Below are 25,615 nucleotides of genomic sequence, written 5' to 3'. Positions count from 1 at the left end.
TTGAATTTATAAAGAACTGGAAAAAAAACAAAAAGAAGAAAACAAAATAAAGAAAATAAAAGAGGCAATAGCTGCAGAAAATATGCTGTTCATTTCTCATAAGATTTGATTCTCCCCAGCAATACTGGGTAAGTGCAATTTTGCATGTTCATATGTATGTATGAGCACTCATGTGTATCCCAGAATATCCTACATATTCAACTACTTCTTTTCTCTACCCTGTCTTTTATTTAGTTATCTTGTCTCCAGAAATATATTCCTTCTTCCAAAGGAAATATGCAGGGAGATATTGCCTTCGTGTATCTTTCACTTAACCAAGATAAAATTTTTATAGAACTACACTTCTTTTAAAAAGCTACAATAAGATCTTCCACAGTGCTGAATATTTCAAAGAAATTCTCTTCTCTTTCCCTAGAATATATTTTTATTAAAATAATTCATGCAAACATTTAGTACATATTACTTGGAATTCACTCAACACAAGTAACATTTGCCACAGGAATCCATGTACCATTTGGGACACCATTTCCTTCTAGCATCCCCAGGAAAGCCCTTCTTCACCACATCAAAATAGTAGAATAATAGTATAATCTTTACAAGTTAACAAAATATAATTTTTTCAAATAATGCAACCAAAAAACTGTCCCCAAAAGTCATTCTTACTTACAATATCAGGTTAATTTTATGTAGTACTGTAGATCACGAATTTATTTTTTAAATTCTTAAATTAAAAACTAATTCATACCTTTTCAAGGTCCGGATCTTGAAAAGGAAACTTGCTGGTGACTATTCTATACTCTTCTTCACTGACAATAGGGATGGGGCTATAATTATCTTCTTCAAAAATGTCCCTGTTAAAAGAAAATTAAAAACATATTATTATAAAATATATCATTAGAGTATTACAAGACAGTATCTTAAGAACCCAACTAAGACAAAAGCATTGTTTATTTATCAGTTAAAAGTCCAAAGAGGAAAATACTGTCTAATCATCCACAATTCTAAAATGCAAGCATAAGTCCTGTCCCTCAAAATTCAGGTTATGTCCTCTCAATACTTTTAGTTTTCTACTCTAGAACAATTCTGCTATCCCACTCCTTGGCCTATACCCAAAGGACTTAAAATCAGCATATTACAGAGATACAGCCACATCAATGTTCATAGCTGCTCAGTTCACAATAGCCAGATTGTGGAACCAACCTAGATGTCCTTCAATTGATGAATGGATAAAGAAAATGTGGTATATATATACAATGGAATATTACTCAGTCATAAAGAATGATAAAATTATGGCATTTGCAGGCAAATGGATGAAACTGGAGAATATCATGCTAAGTGAGATAAGCCAATCTCAAAAAACCAATGAACGAATGATATCGCTAATAAGTGGATGATGACACATAATGGGGGGTGGGAGGGGTTAGTGTTAGGGTTAGAGTTAGGGTTAGGGAGGAGGGCAAGAATGGAGGAAGGAAGGACTGTATAGAGGGAAAAGAGGGGTGGGAGGGGTGGGGGGGAAGGGAAAAAAAAATAACAATGAATCAAACAACATTACCCCATGTAAATTTATGATTACACAAATGGTATGCCTTTACGCCATGTACAAACAGAGAAACAACATGTATCCCATTTGTTTACAATAATAAAAAAAAAAAGATATAGTCTGAACAAGTTCATTATTGGCATTAAAAACAGATGAAGAGCAGTCCAAACAGATTTTTTGATAGGGACAATTTTCAAATTGTCTTGTGTCTTCTCTCTTCCCAGTTAGACCACAAGCACTTGATGAACTAAATATTATATTTATTTAGTCTCTCATAATGTTGTGATTAGAAATGAACCTTTTACAGTTAGTAAGGCAGACACATTTACTACTCATCACATATCCATGTGCTCTCCTCTCCTACACAGTCCCTGAGTTAGGCAGGACCACATAACTAGTTGTGGCCACTGGCATAACAGAAGGGATATGTGCTACTTTGAGTCTGAAGTATTTATAAGCAAATTGTGTAACCCTCCTCCCCACAGTGACAAAGGAAGCAATATGTTTAGAAGACAGAATCACAAACATAAATAGCTTGGATCTCTGACTACTAAACATACTGTAAACATTAGTATGAGTGAGAAACTGTCTGTGTGGAGATTTTGGGGGTCTTGTTGTTCTTGTTGCTGTAGCATAATACAGCCTGTCCTAAGATAGCTGCTGTTCAATCATTAATTTATTTTTATTCAACAATTCAGTTAAATATTTACTGACACCTATTACATTCTAGGCTTTGAATTATGATGAAAATTCCTTACTTCATAAAGACAAAAGCCAGATTCCTGGGAGCACAGAGGTACACAACTGTAATCCCAGCAGCTCAGGAGGCTAAGGCAGGAGAATTGTGAGTTCAAAGCCAGCCTCAGCAATAGTGAAGCACTAAGCAATTCAGTAAGACCCTATCTCTAAAAAAATACAAAATAGGGCTGAGGATGTGGCTCAGTGGTTGAGTGCCTCTGAGTTCAATCTGTGGAACTCTCTGCCCCCCAAAAAAGCCAGATACGTGTCCTTGAATTAAATATGAGAGACAGATATACAAATTATGTTTATAATGAGGTATTCTATAATACGGTAAGATACAAGAGTCAAAACAGGACAAGGCAGGATTTAACTATCAAAAACAGGTGGAGGAATATCTCATGGAAAGTTCTACAGAGGAGCTATGGACGCTGTTGATGAAAGATGAAAAGAAACACTACTAATGAGATTATGGGAAAAAAGCACTTGGGATAAAGGACCATATGTGCGAAGGCATAAAGAGGGAAAAAGTATAAATATCAGGGGGTGTAAAACAATAGTATTCAGATATTGCTGGAGTGTAAAGTTTATCAGACACATGTTGAAAGATGAGGTTGGGCAGTTTGACAAAATGGAGGCACACAGACTTTATACTTAAGGCAATAAAAGGTTTTAGGAAGAAGAATGTCACAGGAAGATTTTTACTATATGGAGAACAAATTGGAAAAAGACCAATAATGAATATAGAAAGATCAGTTAGAAACACTGAGGAACAATCTAAATAAAAGGTGATGAGGGTTTGAATTAAAACTATAGTAGAGGGCTGGGGATATAGCTCAGTTGGTAGAGTGCTTGCCTCACAAGCACAAGGCCCTGGGTTCAAATCCCCAGCACCACAAAAAAAAAAAAAAAAAAAAAAAAAAAAAAAAACTAATAGTAGAGAAGGCAGAAAGGAAGTAACATGCTTTTAAGAAGTAGAATATATAGGACCTAAAATTAAATGGGATTGTGAGGGAAAGTATACTTATGACAAATCTGGTTTCTAGATAGGGCAAATGAATAAATGATATTTAATTCATCAGAGACATTTGTTGAGGTAAGGCATACAGAGAAATGTGTGGTTTGAGTGGTAGATGATGTCCAGTTGGTAAAAATTTATTCTTAGGTCTTGATAACAGGTTAGAAATGAAGACATGGGTTTGTAAATCATGACTGCACACAAAGTAAGGCTCAGTTCACTTAAATATGGTGAGAAGATTCCATTTTTTCTATTTCATTCTAAACATTGCTTAAAAATAAAGTAAAAGGTTAAAAAGTAAGTTAAAGGACTGAAGTTATAGAACCAAATTCCGCAAACATATAATGAGGTCCTATTCTGTGCAAAACACTGTATTAGGGCTAAGTAATCAAGAATATAGAAATAGCTCCACAACATTGGTCTGGGCAATGATATTTTGGACACAATCTCAAAAGTACAAGTAACAAAAGCAAAAGTAGACAAATGAGACTACATCAACTTAAAAAGCTGCTGCACAGCATAGTAAACAAAAGTGAAGAAACAACTCAGATTAGGAGAAAATACTTGCTAATATACATCTGATAAATCTACTAAGAGATTAATATAAAAAATATAAGGAACTCAACAGCAAGAAAGAAAATGTGGTACATATACACAATGGAATACCATTCAACCTTAAAAATGAAAGAAATTCTATAATTTGCAATAACATGAATGAACCTTTAGGATATAAGTGACATATGTCAGGTAAAGAAAGACAAATACTAAACAATCTTACTTGCTTGTGGAATCTTGGAAAAGTCAAACTTATAGAAGTGAGAGTAGAACAGTGGTTTCCAGAAGGTGGTTACCCCTTACCAGGGACAAGGGATGAGACAAGATGTTGGTCAAAGGGTATGAAGTTTCAGTTAGACAGGAGGATTAAATGTTTGAGATCTACTGCACAGCAAGGTGACGATAATTAGTAATGTGGCATGTATTTCAAAATAGCTAGACAGTAAATTTTAAACACTTGCACTACAAGAAAGTATGCATATAAGATAATGGGTATGGCTGGGCATGGTGGACCAGGAGGCTGAGGCAGGAGTATCAAAGCCATCCTCAGCAACACAGCAAGGCCCTAAGCAACTTAGCAAGACCCTTCCTCAAAAGAAAAAATAAAACAAAGGGCTGGGGATGTGCTCAGTGATTAAGCATTCCTGGGTTCAATATCTGGTACAAAAAAAAAAAAAAGATGGGTATGTTAGTTTGATTTAATCATCCATATATCAAAACATCATATTATATTCCATAAATATAAACAATTATTATTTGCCAACTAAGAATGATAAACAGCCAGGTGTGGTGGTGCAATTCCTATAATTCCAGTAGCTTAGGAGGCTGAGGCAGAAAGATTCCAAGTTCAAAGTCAGTCTCGGCAACTAAGCAAGACCCTGTCTCAAAATTAAAAAGGGCTGGGGCTCAATGGTTAAGTGCCCTGGGTTAAATCCCTGGTAGTAGCAGTAGAAGTAGTAGTAATAATCAAATAAAACCATGGGTATATAAAATGTATAAAAATAAATAAAATGTTGGTATTCACAATGTGGTCAGAGAACTACACATAGATAAACAAAGTATAGTAGTAGTGAAATTATAAATTCTATCATGGATACAGTCAAGTTTTAATTATTCAGTACTGATAAAAACTTTTACTTTTTCCCCATTTTACTATTGTCAATTCACTACTTGTAAAATATTTGAAGATATAGGTCAGGATAAGCCAAACTAAAATTCTACTATTTCCCAAAAATTTAGGCAAAAAGTGTGATCTAGAATGATGTTGAGAATTATGTATTTATTGTTACAATTGGAAAACTATTATTTTTTTCTTCTCCACTATTATTATGGAGAATAAACTTAATCTTATCTTTACTTGAATGAACTCTTTAGCTTCCCAAAGGAAAAAGTACTTCATTGTTTCCCTAATTTGGGAGAGTAATGTCACTGCTAGAAGTCTTAAAATAAATAAAAGAGAATGACTGGCTCAATACAATTCAGCAACAATTATAAAATCTTAAACTTCCTTCTGAAGAGGCCAAATAAATGACAACTCAAAGATTTTGTAAGTATAAAGATATTATATCACAATGCATCATAACATATGCTATATATTACTGCCTCTATCAATAAGTACTATTGTTACTTTTAAAATAATATTAAAAATTGATGATAGCAATATGGACTCATCAATATTGTCAATTATCTCAACTGGGACATCATCCTGACAATATCACTCCTAAAGAATGTTAATACAACAAACTCAAATAAGGATTTATTTAGTTGATTTTAATTTCAGTAAATCACCTTGTAAATATAATACAATGTAAATATAATTTTAATATAAGTATATCACCACTTAATAAGAATTCTGTTATAGAATTTAGAAGGTTAGCTTTCATGGTGTTCAAAATTGTTGGGGTAAGTGCTAAGCTGGTATTTTTAACTTAAGATCATCAGATATTATTGACATATTACTTTTATCACCAGATATTACTGACATATTACTTTTATCATACTTTGGGTAACCTAGATATAAGATCTCAAGATTGACTCTTTTCTGAAAGAGAAAGAGAGAGGGAGGGAGAGAGGGAGAAAGGGAAGAAGTAAAAAGGAAAAGAGAGAAGAGAGAAAGGAAGGAAGGGGGAGGGAAGAAAGCTTTTAGTAATTAAAAGTAGAGGCAGATTTCTCTTTTCTTGGCAATGTAAAGTCTCACAGATATTAAAATACTGTAATCTATGCCTTCAGGCAAGTGGTTATAGTAACAGCAATTTTCCTATTTAGAGTCTTTAAAATTCTTAATCTACTTAGGTTGTTTGTAAAAAAAACTTTACCTAAACCAAATTTAAAAGCTATAAATTTCAGTTTCTTTTGTGAAATTCCTTTGAATACTCACAGCCTTGTAGATATCTAATCATTTACTGAAAAATCATAGATATTAGTACTAAAAGTAAATATAATTAAAAACTAATTATAAATGGTATAGTTACTATGGAGGACAGAATGGTAGTTTCTCAAAAAATGAAAACTATATTTACTATATGACCCAGCATTCCATTCCTGGGTATAAACTCAAAAAGATTTAAAAATAGAAACTCAAACAGATATATGTATAGGCATGTTCACAACAGCATTACTCACAATACCTAAGAAGTAGAAACAACCTAAATGTCCATCAACAAATGAATGAAGAAACAATATGTGGTAAAAAGATAAAATAGAATATTATTCAGCCTTAAAAGGGAATGAAATTCTAATATATACAATGTGAATGAACCTTGATGACATTATGCTAAGTGAAATGATCTGCACACAAAAGAACAAATATTGTATGGTTCCACTTACATGAGTTACCTAAAGCAGTTAAATTTTAGAGACAAATGAAATTTTAGAGGCTGTCAAGAGCTGGAGAAAGGAAGAAATGAGTTATTGTCTAGTGGGTACAGAACTTCTGTTTGAGAAGATAAAAGTTTCTAGACATAGATGGTGGCAATAGTTGCAATAAGGTAAATGTACTTAACACACTGACACAGATTAAAATGGTCAATTTTATGTGTATTTTACCATATTAAAAATTGATTATAAGCATTTTTGGGGGTTCTATGCAAAATCAGTTGATTGAGCATTTAACAAACTTATTCATTACATTAAGGCACATGGCTTAGACTAACCTGAATACTCCAGCCCATTTCTTAAGCAGTGTTTCATTGTATTGATCTCTTATTTCAAATAAAAGGTCAAAAAGTCGGTTCACTGGAAAACCATAACCCTAAAATACCGAAAAAAGAAACAAAAAAACAAATAAGTGTATAAAAATATTTATTAAGAAAGGTGGGAATACGAAAGAATCATTTGGAAGAGTTCACTAAGGCACATTGTACGTCATTCCCAAAGCATATAATGATTTTTTAACTTTCTACTAAACTTCATTAAGATAGAGGTCTAGAAAGAGTTTCAAAAGGCTGGAAATTTTTTTCCACTTCTCTCTTTACAGTCAGGAAAAGAGAGTACTCAAAAGTATTAAAGAGTCAAGATGGGAAAGAGTTGAAGATTAGTGATCTGTATAACTGTGTGCCTAGAGAGTAAACAAGAGGAAAAGGAACAAATTTGTCTGAAACATGTTGACTTCTTTTGTACCTTCAATTTCAGACTGACTTGTCCTAAAAGGCAAATTAGTATCTTTCCATCAAATATACATGTACTCCCTAAACTTTATTCCTTTCCACTCCAAGTTCACTGAAATCCTACCCCTTTCAGGGTCAGACATCTTTTCCTACTTTGCACAGTTGTCCCTTTTCCTCTCCAGGGTTTATCCTTCATCTTTGTTCTTGATTCAATCTCCTTCTATAGGAACTGTTCTGTGGATTATCTACTTATTCTATTATGCCTTCAGTTTTCCCTAGCTCCTTTTCCTTGGCTAAATAAACATGCTAAACTGTCTCCCATCTTTAAACTAAGAACAACAAAAGAGACTAAAAAAGTCCTCTCAAATTTCTGTGGCTGCTAGGTGTTTCCCCATCATTTCTTTTATGGCCACACCTAATGCAATCTAACTCCCATTCCTATACCTCTATTTAAACTGCTCAGCAATGTCAAAGATTATCTCCTAAATATAAAATTCCATGATCTCAAGTGAGACCGCTTTCTTTTTAAAATTCCTCAGCTTTGAATTTTGTAACACCACCCCACTATCCTTGTGCTTTACATCTATAAACAATTCTTCCAGTTTCCTTGTTTAATATCTATCACTATCCTTCCATCTTTTCTTTTAACTCTCCAGAGCAATACTAACTCTAATGACTTCAATTGATATTTTTCTGGTTATTCTGAATCTGTATCACTAGCTAGACCTCTAAATTCCAAACAATTCCAATAAATTCCAACACCTTGTTAGGTATCTCCACTCAGTTGGCCAGCAATCACATTAAAATTAACTTATTTTCTCCCTTTCTAACTAAACCATGTGTCTTTTTACTTTCTATGATAACAGTTCTATCATCAACCAGTTTATCAAGAGAAAAACTTTACAATCATCTAAACTCTCCTCTACATATTTAATCAGTTACTAAATACTCTTCATTTTACCCCCTTCACAAATCTCCTTCAAATCTTTCATTCTTCTAGAAATATTCCCAGTATAACTGATTTATTTCAGGTCCTTCACATCTCTTGCCTAGATTATTACAAGTATTTCCTAAACTAAAATCACACCTGCCTATTTCAACTGAATAGATTTCCCAAACCCTCAAAATTACCAACCATCCAAAAGTACAAGCCCCATCATGCCATTCCCCTGGTTAAAAACTACAAAAGGTTTACTGAAGTCCTACAAGACCTACCATAATCTAGTTCAAACTACGTTATCAGTTTCATCACCATGATTTGCACTTCCTTGCTCATACCCACACACTAGTTTCTAATATTATCAAGCTGCTAAACTAGTCTCACATTCACTATCCCAAAACTGGATCTATAGTTTGCACATGTTCTTCCCTTACTATCCTTTCCTTCCTGTCAGCTTGCTGAAACCCACTCTTCAAATTCCAGCTCAAATTTCAACTCTCTGTATTTCGCTTCCCCAATTCCAGGAAATGAAATTAGTCATTCTATCTTCTGTGAGCTCAATGCTCTTTAACATATTGTTTTATTATACTGCTTATTAAATACATTATTTGTTTACAACTAAATTGAATTTCTTAAAACCAAGGATTTTTTATGTCTCTACCTTCTTACTTACTTTTTTGTCTCTACCATTTTATATATCAAATATCTGCTAACAGGATGCTTAAAAAGTACTAATGAATAAATCAATAAATGTTTACTTTCAATTTGCCTAACAGGCAGTAAGCACAACTAAACTGTGTTGGTGTTACTTTTTACTTTATTATTTAGTCACCTTGTTTTGTTTTTTGTTTTTTGGGTTTTTTTTTTTTAGTTGTCAATGGACCTTTATTTTGTTATTTACATGTGGTGCTGAGAATTGAACGCAGTGCCTCACACATGCTAGGCAAGTACTCTACCACTGAGTTACAACCTTGCTTTAAATGATAAAACACTGATATTTTAAAAAGCAAAATTTCCTTAGGGTGGCCAGTTTAAAAAATCTAAAAATTAGCTGGGTGCAGTGGTACATGCCTGTAATTCCTCCTACTTGGGCAGCTGAGACAAGAGGATTGCAAGTTCAAGATCAACCTCAGCAATTTTATGAGACCTGGTCTCAAAATAAAAAACATTAAAAGGGGTTAGGGGTGTGGTTCAATGGTAGAGCACTTGCCTAGCATGTGTGAGGCACTGTGTTCAATTCTTAGCACCGCTTATAAATAAGCTAAATAAAGGTTCATCAACAACAAGAAAAAATATTTTTTAATAAAAAAAATTAAAAGAAGTGGGGATATAGCTCATGGTAAAGCACCCTAGATTCAATCCCCAGTACAAGAAAAAGATTATGCAACATTCCTTAACTACTTTTAATGAAAAAGACACCTCCATTCTTCAATAGGTTTAAAATTAAAAGCCATAATAAAATCCACCAAATAATAAGTCTGTCAATTTTTAGCAAAATGAAAACTGCAGCATTTTTGAATAAGTGAAAAAGATTGATGTCCTCCTTAATCTTATTTCAAAGTAGTAAGATTAGAAAGGTATCCTTGGCAAGAGTTTACATAACCATCACTGCTGCTTTTCCAATGGAGCAATTTTCCAATTTTCTTTGATTCCTTGGAGAGGTCCTTAGAACCCTATCAAATACTCTAGATTGAGTTGTTCTAAAAGTGCCAATCCAAAAACTGTTCATAATGGTCTACAAAGAGATATGGAGCTTGTACCAGAAGATAAATCAATGCTGTTATCCTACTTTGACAAATTATTGCTCAAAGCAAGCTGCCAACTGACCTAAATGCTGTATTTACTAATATAGTTAATTTACTTCTGACAAAAGCTCCTTATTGTTGCAGACCTAGCAATATGCAAATATTGCTATTTCACACTTTGGAAAATACTAGCCTATGTTCATAAAAAAGTTACTTCTAACCATAAATTTAAGCATAAAAACAAAAATGCAATCAATTCTCTGTTAGAGAAAGAGGTGGTATGAACAGTCCGAGGTAATAGGAGAATACTAATACATAAGTAAACATTTATTACTACCAATTTACTACCATTAATCCACAATAAAATAAACGACATGCTCTATATTTTTTCTTTAAGTGTTCAAAATAGCCATTAAGTGAATGTTAGCTCATTACTCACCTGCAAAGTGTCTGCAAAAATTACAATGAGATTCTTCAGTTCCAGAACAAGATCAGGATCAGTGCAATAAGACTGTGGGAATGGGAATGGGTTGGTGTGGGGGTAAATACACAACACAAGAAGGGGGGGAAAAATAGTCATTTTAATTAAAAACTATGAAATAAGAACCTAAAACTTTTTCTTTTAGTTTAAATTCACAAAAAAATTAAAATCTTGATTAGTTAGATCCATAGCTGGCTTCTTCTACTCTGTATAAATTTTTAGGGAGATATCTAAAGTAACAATATTTTTCCTAAAATTTGCACACGATAAACTTTGGTTAAATAATGATACTTATATTTCTAAAATCTTTAGATTTTAAGAATTAGTTATTTTAAACTGACACAATGGATTCAATATAGACCATGTAGTTTGACTTTTCATTCATTTATTCCCCTTATAAAAATATATAATGTATTATTTTTTCCAACATAAGAATAACAAATATCTAACAGCATTTAATGAGACTCTGAATGTGATATGTTGCATGTTATGATTTCACATTTAATGTCATGGAATTAATAGGAAACATACCATAATTTTATATATTTAGAGCTCATCAGATTAAATGCATTATTCAGTGGTAGAACATTTCCCTAGCATCTGTGAGTTTGATCCCTAGTACCCTAAAAAAATAGTAGTACTCTTTATTAATATGTTAGAAATAGTTCCAGTACATATGATAGTGTTATCTAGATTCCTGATTAAATAAAAATGTAGTATGATTATAATCTAAATATTACATATGCTAATTAATCCTATCTCAACATATTTTAAATCTCTATTATCAATTATAAAATTATTATAAATAACAGATTATAAAATTTAAATATGGTGATATTTTACTGAAGGTAAACTACTAAAACTGTTTTAAAGAAAAGTCTATACTGACCAACTTTTAATTTCAATCCTCCTTATGACACTAACATCTTTATTATTTGTAAAAAAGCCTTAGAAAAATATTTGATAATTTAGTTTTAATTCATAAAAACCTCCAACTACATTAAAAATGTTTCATTATTTCAAATGAGTTCAAATTTTTAAAACTGAAAATTTTTCATAAATTCATAATTATAGTGTATTACTGCAAATTATAAACATTGAAGAACAAGTTCTATTGAGTTTTAATGGTGGAGCTTATTTTGGAAACAAAGAATTTGGAATGATAATTAAAAATCCTTTCTTCATGGTGCTTTTCAGTGATCCAATAAAGAGGTCAGTTGAGACTAATGAGACCAGCTTAATTCTTCATTTCCTATAATGCTGGAATAAAAATGTCTTGGGAAGCCCCTGTCAGTTGCAAAATCCAGCCTGATATTAGAAGAAAAATAATGGCCTAACATTACTACTTTCAAACCTAAGCAATTACCAAAAAAAAAAAAAAAAAAAAAAAGCAGAAAGATGGAGGTAGCTTTCCTTTGAATTGTGTAACTCCCAAGTTCTTGAAGTAACCAAATTAAAATTTTAGTAACAAAAATTGTCTGACTTACTGAATGAGCTCTAAGGACAGCAATTATCTTTGAGAGGGCCATGTTCCAAAGTTCATCAGTGTATGCCCTGGTTACTAATCCTTGAGTCACATGTAAAATGTGATCTTCCACAACAAAGAACCTAGAACAGTAATTACCAACACAGCATGTGTTAAAAAAAATGAAAAAAAGCCCAAATAGAAAATGATTATTTCTTATGTTTAACATAATTAAAATTAATAAGTTATTTCCACATTAGATACATACCCTACAATTTGAGTGAAATATCTTCTATAGCCATCAACTGTTTCATGCTTTAAATGAAAAATAAAAATCAATTTAAACCAATAAATACCAGTGACATAAAGGTTCCAAGTCACTACAAATTCATTAACAAATATTTATTTAGAGCCTACTATATGCTTTAGTATATATTTTTAGGTACCAGAGATACACCTGTAAATAACAAAAAGTCCTTACATTTGAAAGAAGGTAAGATGTTAAACAAGTTAAAAGTAAACAGGATTTCAGAATCCCTTCTCAGCACCCTAGTTGAAGCCACCATCATCTCTCACTTGGGTTCAAGCATCACCTTCCTACCTAGTTTCCCTAGCTTCCAGGCTTGCCTCCTACAGTATATTCTCATATAGATGCAGGATGATGCTTTTCAAACAATAATCAGAACATTACATCTTCTGCCAAAAAACCTTTCAGTGCTGGGTGAGGTGGCACAACCTGTAATCCCACAGCTCAGAAGGCTGAGGCAGGAGGATCGAGAGTTCAAAGCCAGGCTCAGCAAAAGCAAGGTGCAAAGCAACTCAGTGAAACCCTGTCTCTAGATAAAAATACAAAATAGGGTTGGGGATGTGGCTTAGTAGTCAAGGGCCCCTGAATTCAATCCCTGGTAATCCCTCAAAAAACAAAAAAACACCCTTGGTGCCTTTTCATATGGCTCATAACAAGTCAACCTTCTTAAAAATAGTCTACATTTGTCCATTGTCTATAATTTTAACAAAAGGTATAAAAAATTATTTGATCACCTGACTTTCATTCATAAAATGTTGCTGGTAGAAAATATTTCATATTTCAATTGTTCAAGTTATATATTTGCATAGTTCATAAATGTGATCGAATGTTCAAACTTCTGGTTTTTTTTTTTTCAATTTTTGGGGGGAGAATATTGTTAATACCTTCTAGCCTAAAAAATATTGTGCTCAGAAAATGTAGTCTACAATGACATCAAATGTTTGATATTTCTTCATACTTGCTTTATAACAGAGTATGTAATGAAATTTTTATTATCCCATTTATACTCTAAAAGAGAATGTATCTACAATTGTTGAAATACAGTTCTCTATGTTTCATTAGATCAAGCCTCTTAAGTATACTGTATATTCTTACCGGCATTCTGTCCACTTGGCTTACAAGATACCAAGACATTTGAAGATCTACTATGCTTGTGGAATTTTCCATTTCTCCTTGTAATTGTGGCAATTTGGCTTTAAATATTTCCAATTGATATTATTAAGTGCATACAGGTTTAGAATTACATTTTTATCAACTCTAAGACACACAAATTTTATTTTTATCATTCTAGGTTTTCCCTTGTATTATATGAAAGCATGTACTTGGTTCTTATTCGTTTAGTAATTACCCTAAAAACCACATTATACATCCTTAAGTGATCAAATTCTAAAATTAGTCAAATATTTTTACTGCTCTTCTGGACAATTCAGACACTTTCATTAATTCCAATCTCATTCTAATGTTTGCTATTATTTTGTATTTTAATTCTATCTTAAAGTCCATAATATCTTATTGAAAATTTTATACCATCAACATAGATTTTTCTACATACTTATACTTTCTTTGCTATTCATTCCATCTTGCATCTCCTATCTTCCAACTGGTCTCACTTTCCTTTTTCCTTTTACAATTTCCTTAAACTCTGCTTTTTTTTTTTTTTTTGGTCTGACATATGTATTTTTGACCTTGTTTCCTAGGTTGACAGTTATTTTTGTTCAGTACTGATGATATTTCATTGTCTTGTTTACTTGATAATAATCTCTTCTCTCTGGGTACTTTTAAGATTTATTTATCTTTGTTTTTAAAGCAAAGTTTATTAATGTATAATTTATATAGTATAAAATTAACTCCTTTTCTAGAGTTCACTGAGTTTTTACAGATGCAGATAGTTTTGTAATCACTACCAAAACCAAGATGTAGAACATATCTAGCTCATAAAGTTTCTTCATGTCCCTTTGCAATGCACCACTGTGCCTAACTCCCAACCTTGACGACAACTGATCCCATTGTTTTACAGTTTTGCTTTTTCAAAAATGTCAAATAACATAAATCGTACTGTACATAAATCCATTATCTAATTTTTCACTCAGAATAGTGCTTTTGAAGTGTATCCATTTACCTATGCTTATCAATTTATTTTTATTGCTAAGAAGCATTTCATTATATGAATGTGCAACAATTTATCTATTCATGTGAATTAACCACAATTTATCTATCAACTAGTTCACAGACATTCAGAATGGTTCACTTTTTTTGTCATTTATTAATAAAACTACTATAGAGAAAGCAATCACAAAATTCATCTGGAAGAAAGAAAGACCCAGAATAGCCAAAGCAATCCTGGGCAGGAAGAGTGATGCAAGAGGTATCACAATACCAGACCTTAAACTCTACTATAGAGCAATAGTAACAAAAACAGCATGGTATAGGCACCAAAATAGACAGGTAGACCAATGGTACAGGAGAGAAGACACAGGGACAAACCCACATAAATATAGTTATCTTATACTAGACAAAGGTGCCAAAACATACAATGGAGGAGAGATAGCCTCTTCAACAAATGGTGTTGGCAAAATTGGAAATCTATATGCAGTAAAAGGAAATTAAACCCCTATTTTTCACCCTGTACAAAACTCAACTCAAAATGGATCAAGGATCTAGGAATTAGACCTGAGACCCTTAACCAAATAGAAGAAAAAGGAGACCCAAATCTCCATCATGTTGGCTTAGGACCAGACTTCCTTAACCAGACTCTCATAGCACAAGAAATAAAAGCAAGAATTAATAAATAGGACAGATTCAAACTAGAAAGCTTTTTCTCAGCAAAGGAAACAATCAATAATGTAAAAAGAGAGCTTACAGAATGGGAGAAAAATCTTTTCCACACACACTTCAGACAGAGCACTAATCTCCAAACTCTATAAAGAACTTAAAAAACTTTACACCAAAAATACAAAGAACCCAATTAATAAATGGGTTAAGGAACTGGACTGATACTTTATAGAAGAAGATATATAGGCAATTAACAAATATATGTTATCAATATTCTTAATGATTCTAACTTGTCTGGTAATTACTTTTGACTGTGAATTGCTAAATTCTCCATAAAACTTTAACTACAGATATTCTTTAATTCTGGAATGAAGGTGCAAAGATCTACATTCACTTCTGCCAGGCACTTGAAGGCAGTATCAGCATAGAGCAACTTTAAGCTAAACTCTCAGCTTGATTTTTTTTTGACTATCCAAAGAGAAAGCATTTGGGTTGCAAGCACATGTGACAAACTACTTATTATGAATCCTAAAGAGAATTTTTTCCCTCTGTTCACTTAGCAACAAGATTTGAGATAGGTAATTTTTTTTATAGTATTTGCAATAAGGAATAGAGAAGATTTTAGATGGTTTTATCTCTAGGACATCCTAACAATGGAGCTTTAAAAAGGATATAATCTCTAACTAAACATCTACTTTGGGTTGGCTCTGGGGTTAGTCCTCTGAACTCCATATCCTAAATCACATGCCTTCCTATTCAGTAGATGCTCTTACAATAAATGCTACATTTAGTTCCTGTTATGGTCTAGACGTGAGGTGTCCTCCAAAAGCTCAGTGTGAGACAATGCAAGAAGGTTAGAGGTGGAAATGATTGGATTATGAGAGCCTTAACCCAATCAGTGAATTAATTCCTTGATGGGGATTAACTGAGTGGTAACTAAAAGCAGATAGGGTATAGCTGAAGGAGGTGGGAATTGGGGACATACCTTTGGGATATATATTTTATATTTGATAAGTGGACTCTCTCTACTTCCTGATCATCATGTGAGCTGCTCCCCTCCACCATACTCTTTCACCATAATGTTCTGCCTCACCTTGTGCCCTGAGGAATGGAGCTGACTATCTATGGACTGAACCTCTGAAACCATGAATCCCCACATAAACTCTAAAATTGTTCTTGTCAGGTTGTTATCACAGCAACAAAAAAGCTGACTAAAACAGTCCCTCACCAAACCTATCTGAGTTTCTGCTTTCCTTTAGGTTTTCTTATTTCACTCATGTTTACAGTCAGATATATTGAGGTACAAATTATGTAAAATAAATTCATTCTTTCCATGTGCTATTTCTCATGCACTTCCACAAACTAGTCATATTAACTATTACCACAACCAACATACAGAAGAGTTCTTCATTCACTTAGCTTTTTGCTCTGATTATATTATTCTGTCAGATTCTCAGTGCATTTAAAAAGAATTTTATACATTTTAAAATGTTTATTCAGCAACTTTAGTTATTTTTTTTCAATGGGACAAATAATTAACACACACAGTTTCCCATATGATTAGGAACTAATTATTATTCCCTGACATTTTACATATTCATTTTATCTTTCATTTTTATTTATTTTCTTCCCTAGTAGCAGGAAAGCTCAGAAGAAAAGGGACATAGTTCTGTTTAGTGCTGTATCCTTGGCACCTAAACCAATTATTACAAAAGGTAGGTATTCAATAAATATCCGTAGGTGAATGAATAGCGATACATGCTCTAAAGAAATTAAAGTAGGATAAGGAGATAAAAAGTACCAATAAGGCTAATGCAAAATTTTCACAAGCTTACCATACTTGATTGGGGTTGTAATACCAGTCTTGCTTGTTTCTTTCTCTGTTTTCGGTAGTAATTTTCAAATGTTTCTTCATCACCCTAAATAATAAAGTCAGCAGAATAAGAAAAATTCAAACTTGCATGCATGCACATACACACACCTACTGCTAAGAATCATTTACCCTCTAAGAGTAACTTTAAATTTTCTAACTGGAACATAAATGCTGAAAGAATTTCATACTGAATGTCAAGAAAGGTTTTAGTTGTTTTAGTTCAAAGACAGCAACTTTATTTGGCATCATAAACATCACAATGAATAAAGTGCAAAGAATTTGACATTTCCAAACTTATCATTTTATAGATTTTTGAATGACCAAACCAATTTGGCTGCTAATAAGAGAAACTAGAGATTAGCTGTCAAGCTGGTTGTGGTGGCAAACATTTGTAATCTCAGATACTTGAGAGGCTGATGCCAGAAGATCACAAATTTAAGGTCAGCTTAGGCAACTTAGTGAGCTCCTGTCTCAAAATAAAATCTAAAAAGACCTGAGGGTGTAACTGCGTGACAGAGAATTTGCCTACCATGTTCAAGGCTGAGAATGGAATCCCTAGCACCACAAGAAAAAAAAGGGAAGAAAGGAAATAGATATTAGCCATCAAGTCTAAACTTCTGAATATGTTATATAAGATTACATGATCTGGTTTTTACCTTCATCTCCTATCTCATCTCTTGCCATACCTTAACTCTTAGAATGTCTAATATAAAATTTCTTTTCACTGCCAGGCCTTTGGTGCTGGCTGTTTCTGAAATATAACTGCCAGTTTCCTTTCTTTGTATGATTTTTTACTCATCTTTTTAGGATTTATCATAGATGTAATTTCATTACAAAGCTTTCCCTAATTTCCACAGGCTTGTTATTTTGTTATCCCACAACCTGTACTTCCCTATTACAGCACTTATACTGTGCTATAATTCCTCAAATATTAGTCTATCTCAGTGCTATCCAATGGAACTTTTTATGATGGTGGAAGTATTCTATGTTTATTCTATCTACTATGGTAGACACTGGTCACATGTGGCAAAAAAATATTTGAAGCGGCTAACAGGACTGAGACACTTCAATTTTGCTTAATTTTAATTAATTTAAATTTAAATGGCCACATTTAGCTAGTGGCTACCACAGTGAACAACAGAGATGTAACTTTTCCATTCTTTTTTTTTCCCCCCAGGGATTGAACCCAGGGCACTTAACCACTAAGCCACATCCCCAGTCCTTTTTTATATTTTATATTTTATTTAGAGACAGGGTATTGCTGAAGTTGCTTAGGCCCTTACTAAATTGCTCAGACTGCCTTTGAACTTGGCAATCCTCCTGCCTCAGCCTCCCAAACCACTGGGATTACAGGCATATACCATCATGCCCAGCTAACTTTTCCATTCTTAATCTGTTAACACATTGTCCGTATCCATCTAGATCACCAGTATAAGATCATCATTTAGAAGAATGCTTGGCATGTAAAAGGCACTCAAAAATATTTGTTGAATTAATAATTAAGCAAATAAATGAATGACTATATCTTCTCTATTTTCCTCTCTGTTTAAGAAGAATCCAGTCAGAGCCAGAAGAAAAGATTAGGATCATATTCCCCTACTTGTTTATGGCTTCAGAAACCAGAAAAAAAAAATTAATAGGGGGAAAAAAAACAATCAAAATCCAGTTTTCACTAAAAAAAAATTCTGATATTATTTTCTTTACATTTAAGTAGCTATAAAAAGCATGAGTTTTTAAAACACTATCTAAAGCAAATTCATAATGCAAAAAAAATTTTTACATAGGTATCTCCTAAGGAAGTTCTTTCCTTTTTTTCTTTTTTGTACTCAAATAATTAAAAGAATTTCAAAATAGTTATGGTCCTCCTCATAAAATTATAATAGAGTAAATTTTTCACCATTAGTTTAAATAAATGCAAATAATATCAAGCATATCATGAACAATGAAATAAAAAAAAACTGTTAAATCTTATTTAAATATATCCAAACCATTATTTACTTAAAAAAAACATATGAACACCATCTCCCTTATCATTTTGAAAGATTGTATTTATCGTTTTTCTTTTGAATTCACATTTCCAGTTGGGGAGGGGCACCACACTACCCTTACAGAATAAAGCAAACCTCAAAACTGTACTATGTCAACAGCACCCAATAGATAGATTTCATTAGCTAAAATAGATTTTAAACCAAAAAATATTACCAAAAAAGGACATTTTAAGATGAAAAAGTGGATCAGAGACTGGGGTCTGCATTCCCAAAAACTCAGGAAGCTAATGAGAATTTTATTTTTAACTCACTGTATTCCAAAAAGAATTTAGGTAGCTTTAAATGGAGACTTGAAGAACATATAAATTACTATTAGCTATTCTAACCAAATAAAAGCAGGGAAAAGAAGTATGAAGGAAGATTAACAGATTTAACCTTGTAACAATTTACAGAACTACAAACAAAATTAAAAAGCAATGATTGATAAATTGAGGAAACTATTTGTAAACAATGAATATTTGATTTTTTTCCAAAAGTTTGATTTTTAAGATGTAAATTAACTAGCAGTAATATATTATTTCCCCTGTAAATTACCAGTTTTGTTTCTGTTTTACTTTAAATAAAATACCAATTCTGTGTGGAGTTATTCTTTTGTATTGGTAGTAGTGATGGTATGAACTACTCTAGTCTTTCAGGAGGGGCCTCTAAAAACATGTAAACCAGCTACAAGTTCAAGGCCAACCTTGGCAACTTAGGGAGATACTGGGTCAAAATAAAAAATAAAAAGAGCTAAGAATGTAGCTCAGTGGTAGGGCACCCCTGAGTTCAACTTCCACTACTGGAAGGAAGGAAGGAAGAGGAAAGGAAAGCTCCACCTATCAGGAAGACATAACAATTATAAACATATATTCACCTACCAACAAAATTCCAAAACCACATAAAGCAAAAACTGGCAGAAACTGAAGGAAAGAAATAGACAATTCCAAGGTTACAGAGGGAGACTTCAATACTCCCACTTTCAATAACAGAACAAGCAGATGATCAACATGGATATATTAGATATTAGATATGAATGACACTAGAAAATAACTATACCTAACAGGTATCTATAGAATATACCACCCAGTCACAGCAGATATACTACTTATTAAGACAGAATCATGTTAGGCCATAAAACAAGACTCAATAAGTTTAAAAGAACGGAAAACATATAAAGTATAATCTTTGACCACAATTAGATTAAATTCAAAACATTCGGAAACTCACAAACATACAGAAATTAAATAAATACCAAATACCCCCAAATAACCAAGAAAACAATTACAAAGTATAACTCAGAAATATTTCTGAGATAAATGGAAACAAAACACAACATCCGAAAACTTATGAGATGAGCTAAACCAGTACTTACAGAGAAATGATAGCTATAAATATCAATATTAAAAAAGAATAAAGATCTCACGAACCTGAACTTTCACCTACATAAAAGAAGCCAGAAGCTAAATGCCACATATAAAAAGATTCTACTTAGCTGAAATAACTAGAACAGGCAAATCCGTATAAACAGAGTAAATATATGGTTACCAGGGACTGGGGGAAGATAGGGGAGAATGAGGAGTGATTGCTACTGCACAGGGTTTCTTTTTGAGGTAATTAAATGTTTTTTTGGAATTAAAACAGTAGAAACAGTTGCATGTATTTGTGAATATGCTAAAATCACTGAACTATATACTTCAAAAGGATCAATTTGGGGTATGTGAATTATATTTTAATAAAGCAGTTTTTTAAAAGGATAGGTGACTGGTTAATCAAAAATAAGAACAACATAGTATGAAGTAAAACATATGTAGAAATAACATATTTATAAGTAAATGTGCTGTAACATTACCATAAAACAAGAGATCTATTCTGAGAAATGTTTTGTGTTCATTGTGCAAACATCATAAGTGTTCTTGATAAAAACCTAGATGATAGAGTGTACAATACACCTAGGATATATGGTATAGCCTATTTAATTTTTTTTAATTTTTAATATTACTTCTAAAACTCTTTTGTTAAAGACCAAGAAACCAGCACTGCACATTAGCCTAGGTCAGAATCACCAAGATCACTGTCTTCCTTAGCTACATCTTTTTTACTAAAAGGCAATAACACATGGAACTGTCATCTACTTTGATAACACCTTCTTCTGAAATACCTGCTGAAGGACCTGCCTGAGGATGTTTTACCATTAACCTTTTTTTTTAAGTAGGACTATACTCTAAAATAACAATAAAAGTTAAGTAAATACATAAATCAGTTATATAGTTGTTTACTATTATTATCAAGTATTTTATACTATACATAAGTATGTGTGCTTTACTTTCAAATGACTGGCAGCACAGTTTGTTTACAACAGGATCACCACAAACACATTTGCTCTATGCTGATATTACCATGACTATAGCTGTCCATAGGCAAGAGAAATTTTTCAGTCCCTATAATCTTTACGGGACCATTGCCATACTTGCAGTCCATCACTAATCGAAACATTGTTTTATGCACACAACTGTACACTACTATACAGTTCCTATAATACACGTTACTTGAAATTTGATCATTGTAAGATAAAAAAAAGAAAGTGCCTTATACACTATAGAGATATTTCACAAATATTTACTGTATGAAGATTTATAGTATCTGAGCTTATGATCATTCTTTAAAGCTTAAACTGTGTGCATGCCTTTTAAATAATTTAAATATATGTACAAACATAAATACGAAATATTCTTACCAAAACAGAATAAATGTGTAAACATCGGTAAACAGGAGAAAAATCAACAAGATCCTGAACAGTTAAGACCTGAAAAATAAAACCATTTTTAAAAAAATCATAGTTCAAAATATTAATCTGCTATTGGATAACATAAGTTAGTCAAGGAAATTCATGGATTTTGTTTTATAATATTCATTTAATTCTCCCATGGAAAGCATATAATATAAACATAATGCCTGGTTTATTTTACTATGGCATTTTTTTCAGTAGTTTATTCTTTATCTGTTTATTACATTGTTGACTACTTTAGATTATAAAGCATATTCTTTTTGTGCTTAATAGAGTACCAGAAAATTGCGATGAATAACTAGATACTTCATTGTTGCTTTTTTTAAAATGATACACGAACTCATGGTTTACCTATAAGACAAAAGTTCCTTCTGCTAAGCAGTTATATCATATGGTTTACCATTATTCAAATTAAAGACACCATCACTATTATTTTATGGGACACTATAGAAGAAAATGCAGTCACTTGAAAAAATGACACCAGCAATACTGAAACATATACCAACTTCTGGAATGTTATAATATGAAAAAATGCAACTTGGAATTAATAAAATATAATAATAGTATGCAACACTTTTTTAAAGAATACAGTTCTTAAATAAGTTCTTAAATTCTTAAATTTTTATTATAATGTTACTTGTTAGGGAAAATGATAGAAACAAAATGTAGTAATAGTAGAAGAGATCCAAGAGAACAGGCAAACCACCAAGTTACTCTAAGAGTATAGATCTGGGTTTAAGCCATCATTGCAATACTCTCAGCAGCTAATACAAAACAGACCAGGGAAAACAGAGGTAAGAAAACTAGATGGTCTGTTTTTACTATTCTGAACTTCTAGAGAAAAAATAGAAATTCTCTGAATATTAAAAAAGAGCATAAGTGTATATTTCAAAATCACTCATTTAATTTCAAGGGACAAACCAAGACACACTAATTCCACAACAGGAAAATATTATCTGCCTAAGGCTATTCATTTGTCTGTATTCAGGATGATAATGGATGTTCACTGCATACACATGTGCATCAATATATATCATGTATATACAGATACATATATATATATATATGCACACATACAATTGTGTATATAGTCTCATCCTCAGACATACAGCAGAAATGCATACAGTGAACACTTAGTTATTTCCCCATCTACAGAGGAAGCTTTGAGCACATATTCAGACAATTCAATTAAGAGTCCTTATGGTGTCCCAATTAGATTCTTAGAAAAAGAATTTAAGGTCTCATTGATAAAGAGTAACTAGGTTCCCTATGAGAGTAATGAAATTCAACTAAATTCAAAAGAATTCAAAGAAGATAAAAGTCAGACACAAAAGAAGACTTTGTGGAGGAAATAAAAAACACAATAGGATAAAAATAAATTTGGATACAAGTGATGACAAAATAAATATTTAAAGATAATTTCAAGGTTTCTAGACCTTTTAGGACTTCAAAAAACTTTTAAGCTTAACTGTAAACAAAACAGAACTACTTTGCAGCATTTCAGAACCAACTGAAAAAGAAGATTAGGCTAGCTAGAATTGGACCAAATGGCAGGGTCAAAACCTTATGAAATAAAACATTTGCCAAAGAAAATTCAAAGGTAAGACTACTTCAAAAAAGTCATTACATTTACATTTTTACCACTAATTATGGCAGAACACCCAGATTCAACTATCAATGGATTTATAAGTATAATCTATAATATGTCCTGTTTATCAATTATGTACTCTAGAACTTCAGATGATTACAATGCCTACTGCAATCTGATCAACATAAATTCAATGGAAAGATGAAGAGTCAACATGAATTCATGGAAAAACTAAGGGTCACAAAGATACACATTATGATCCAAAAAAGTTATCTAATAATAGATTTTTAAAAACCTATTACCTCCTCTTCATTCTCATCCTCTTCCTCAAGTGCATGTCTCAATACAATTTCACTCTTTTCTTCTGGAATTCTATCATGATTTATATACATATTCTTCCCAAATTTCACATTATTTTGCTTCTGCAGAGCAACACTAAAAGCTTTCTGCTGTTGTGCCTATTTTGAAGAGATCAGATTTCAGATTATTTCAAAATTTATTATGGCAAAAACTGGTTCAAAATATTGTCCACACTTCCTTATATTTTTAATGTAGGTATAGTATCTGTAGCAGTGTGTGCTTGTTTATTTATGATATATGTCCTCTCTCTTCCTTTACAAACAGTCTTGCAGGAGTTTATCAACTTTATTTGAAAAGACTAAGAACCAATTTTTGGCTTTGTCATTCAACTTACTATATTTTATTTCCTGTCATATCGTTTTCTGCTCTTATTTCTATTCTTTTTTTTTCACTTCCATGTTCTTTAATGTATGTCTTAAACCATGAGGAAAATTCAGATCAGATTATTAGCCCCCAAACTGATCAAAATCTGTCCATATTTTCAAATTGAGGTTTGAACATAAAATAACTAATATCTCATTTCCTCTATGGTTCTACGTAATCTGACCATGAAAATTTAATTCATGACCTTACCAAGAGGCCCATTGTTTTGGGCTTTTTTTTAATTGCTATTTTTTAGTTATACATGACAGTAGAGTATAATTTGATATATTTATACAAACACAGAGTACATTTTATTCTAATTAGGATCCCAGTCTTGTGGTTGTACACAATGTAGAGATTCACTATAACACATTTATATATATGTACAAAGGAAAGTTTATTCTTTCTTTTTTCTTTGAGTCTAATTTTCTATTCCTCTAAGTTCCTGAAATGGCTACATTAGATCATTGGCTTCAGCCTTTCTTTCCTAATTTGTAAACTTACGGCTATAAATTTCCCTTTAAACATGGGGTTTTTCTAACTTACAAGAGTAATCTGGGTAATTATACTTTCTAGACTCAGAACCTCTGGATTCTTTTCCTGAACTATGACTTTGAATTTTATTTTCTCATATTTTCTTAGATTCTACTTTTTCCATGTTACTAACCTGATCTTGGAACTTTAACCCACTGGTCTACAATTCTACCATTTCTATTCCTACACTATCACTAACAAACCATATTCCCATCACCACACTGATGAGGAAAATGACCACAGATCTGGCTTCCATAGAAAAGACAGGGAGTAAGTTTGGCTTAAATTCTATTTTGTAGCTCTGTTCATTTACAGCAAATAAAGTTGTTGGATATTTTTTGATCAACCAGGTATTAAACATTAAACCATTTGAAAATTGAGTCTTATATGCTCACCTACAGATACACAAGAATTAACAACTGAGAAAAAAACAAGCTATTTCAAAAAACATTATTGTACAAGTCCTATATTATTGTATATAGTTTTAACTTTATAAAGTAAATTGGTCATGGTAAAGAATTTTCAAAATCAATACATTCTACAAGTAAACAATCTATTAATAAAGAAAATTAACATGGAGGAGTCAGACACAAAAGGTCATACATTATATGGTTCCATTTATATGAAATATTCATAATAGGTAAATCCACAGAGACATAACACAGATTGGTGGTTGCCAGAGGCTGGGAGGAGGGAAGAATGGGATGTAACCGTTAATGGACACAGGGTTTCCTTTTGAGGTGATGAAAAGTGTTTTGAAACTAGATAGAAATGATGGTTGTACAAAATCTGTGCCAACTGCAGCTAAATCATTTAAAGTAGTTAATTCTGTTATGTGAATTTCACCTTAATAAAAAAAGAAAAAAATTAGCATACAGTATACTACTATACAGTGCTGAGACAGAGTAAAACAGAA

General features: G+C 32.2%; 1 protein-coding gene across 5 annotated transcripts in view; it reads right to left on the bottom strand.

Annotated features, from left to right (window-relative positions):
* Exoc6 (exocyst complex component 6) overlaps nt 1-25,615 on the bottom strand; it is a 185,457-nt gene that overhangs the window by 91,332 nt on the left and 68,510 nt on the right. For all 5 annotated transcript variants that reach the window (XM_047553573.1, XM_047553576.1, XM_047553578.1 and 2 more), the window contains 8 exons: nt 23,745-23,900; nt 21,804-21,872; nt 17,005-17,088; nt 12,359-12,405; nt 12,113-12,233; nt 10,584-10,655; nt 7,007-7,104; nt 746-851 (listed from right to left, as the gene is read on the bottom strand). In XM_047553573.1, coding sequence (XP_047409529.1) covers nt 746-851; nt 7,007-7,104; nt 10,584-10,655; nt 12,113-12,233; nt 12,359-12,405; nt 17,005-17,088; nt 21,804-21,872; nt 23,745-23,900 — 753 coding nt within the window. The remainder of the gene's footprint in view (nt 1-745; nt 852-7,006; nt 7,105-10,583; nt 10,656-12,112; nt 12,234-12,358; nt 12,406-17,004; nt 17,089-21,803; nt 21,873-23,744; nt 23,901-25,615) is intronic.

The sequence above is a fragment of the Sciurus carolinensis genome, chromosome 5 (assembly GCF_902686445.1).
Source record: "Sciurus carolinensis chromosome 5, mSciCar1.2, whole genome shotgun sequence".
Classification (NCBI taxonomy): domain Eukaryota; kingdom Metazoa; phylum Chordata; class Mammalia; order Rodentia; family Sciuridae; genus Sciurus; species Sciurus carolinensis.
Note: the sequence above shows the minus strand (reverse complement) of the source record. Positions and strands in the feature narration are given on the sequence as shown.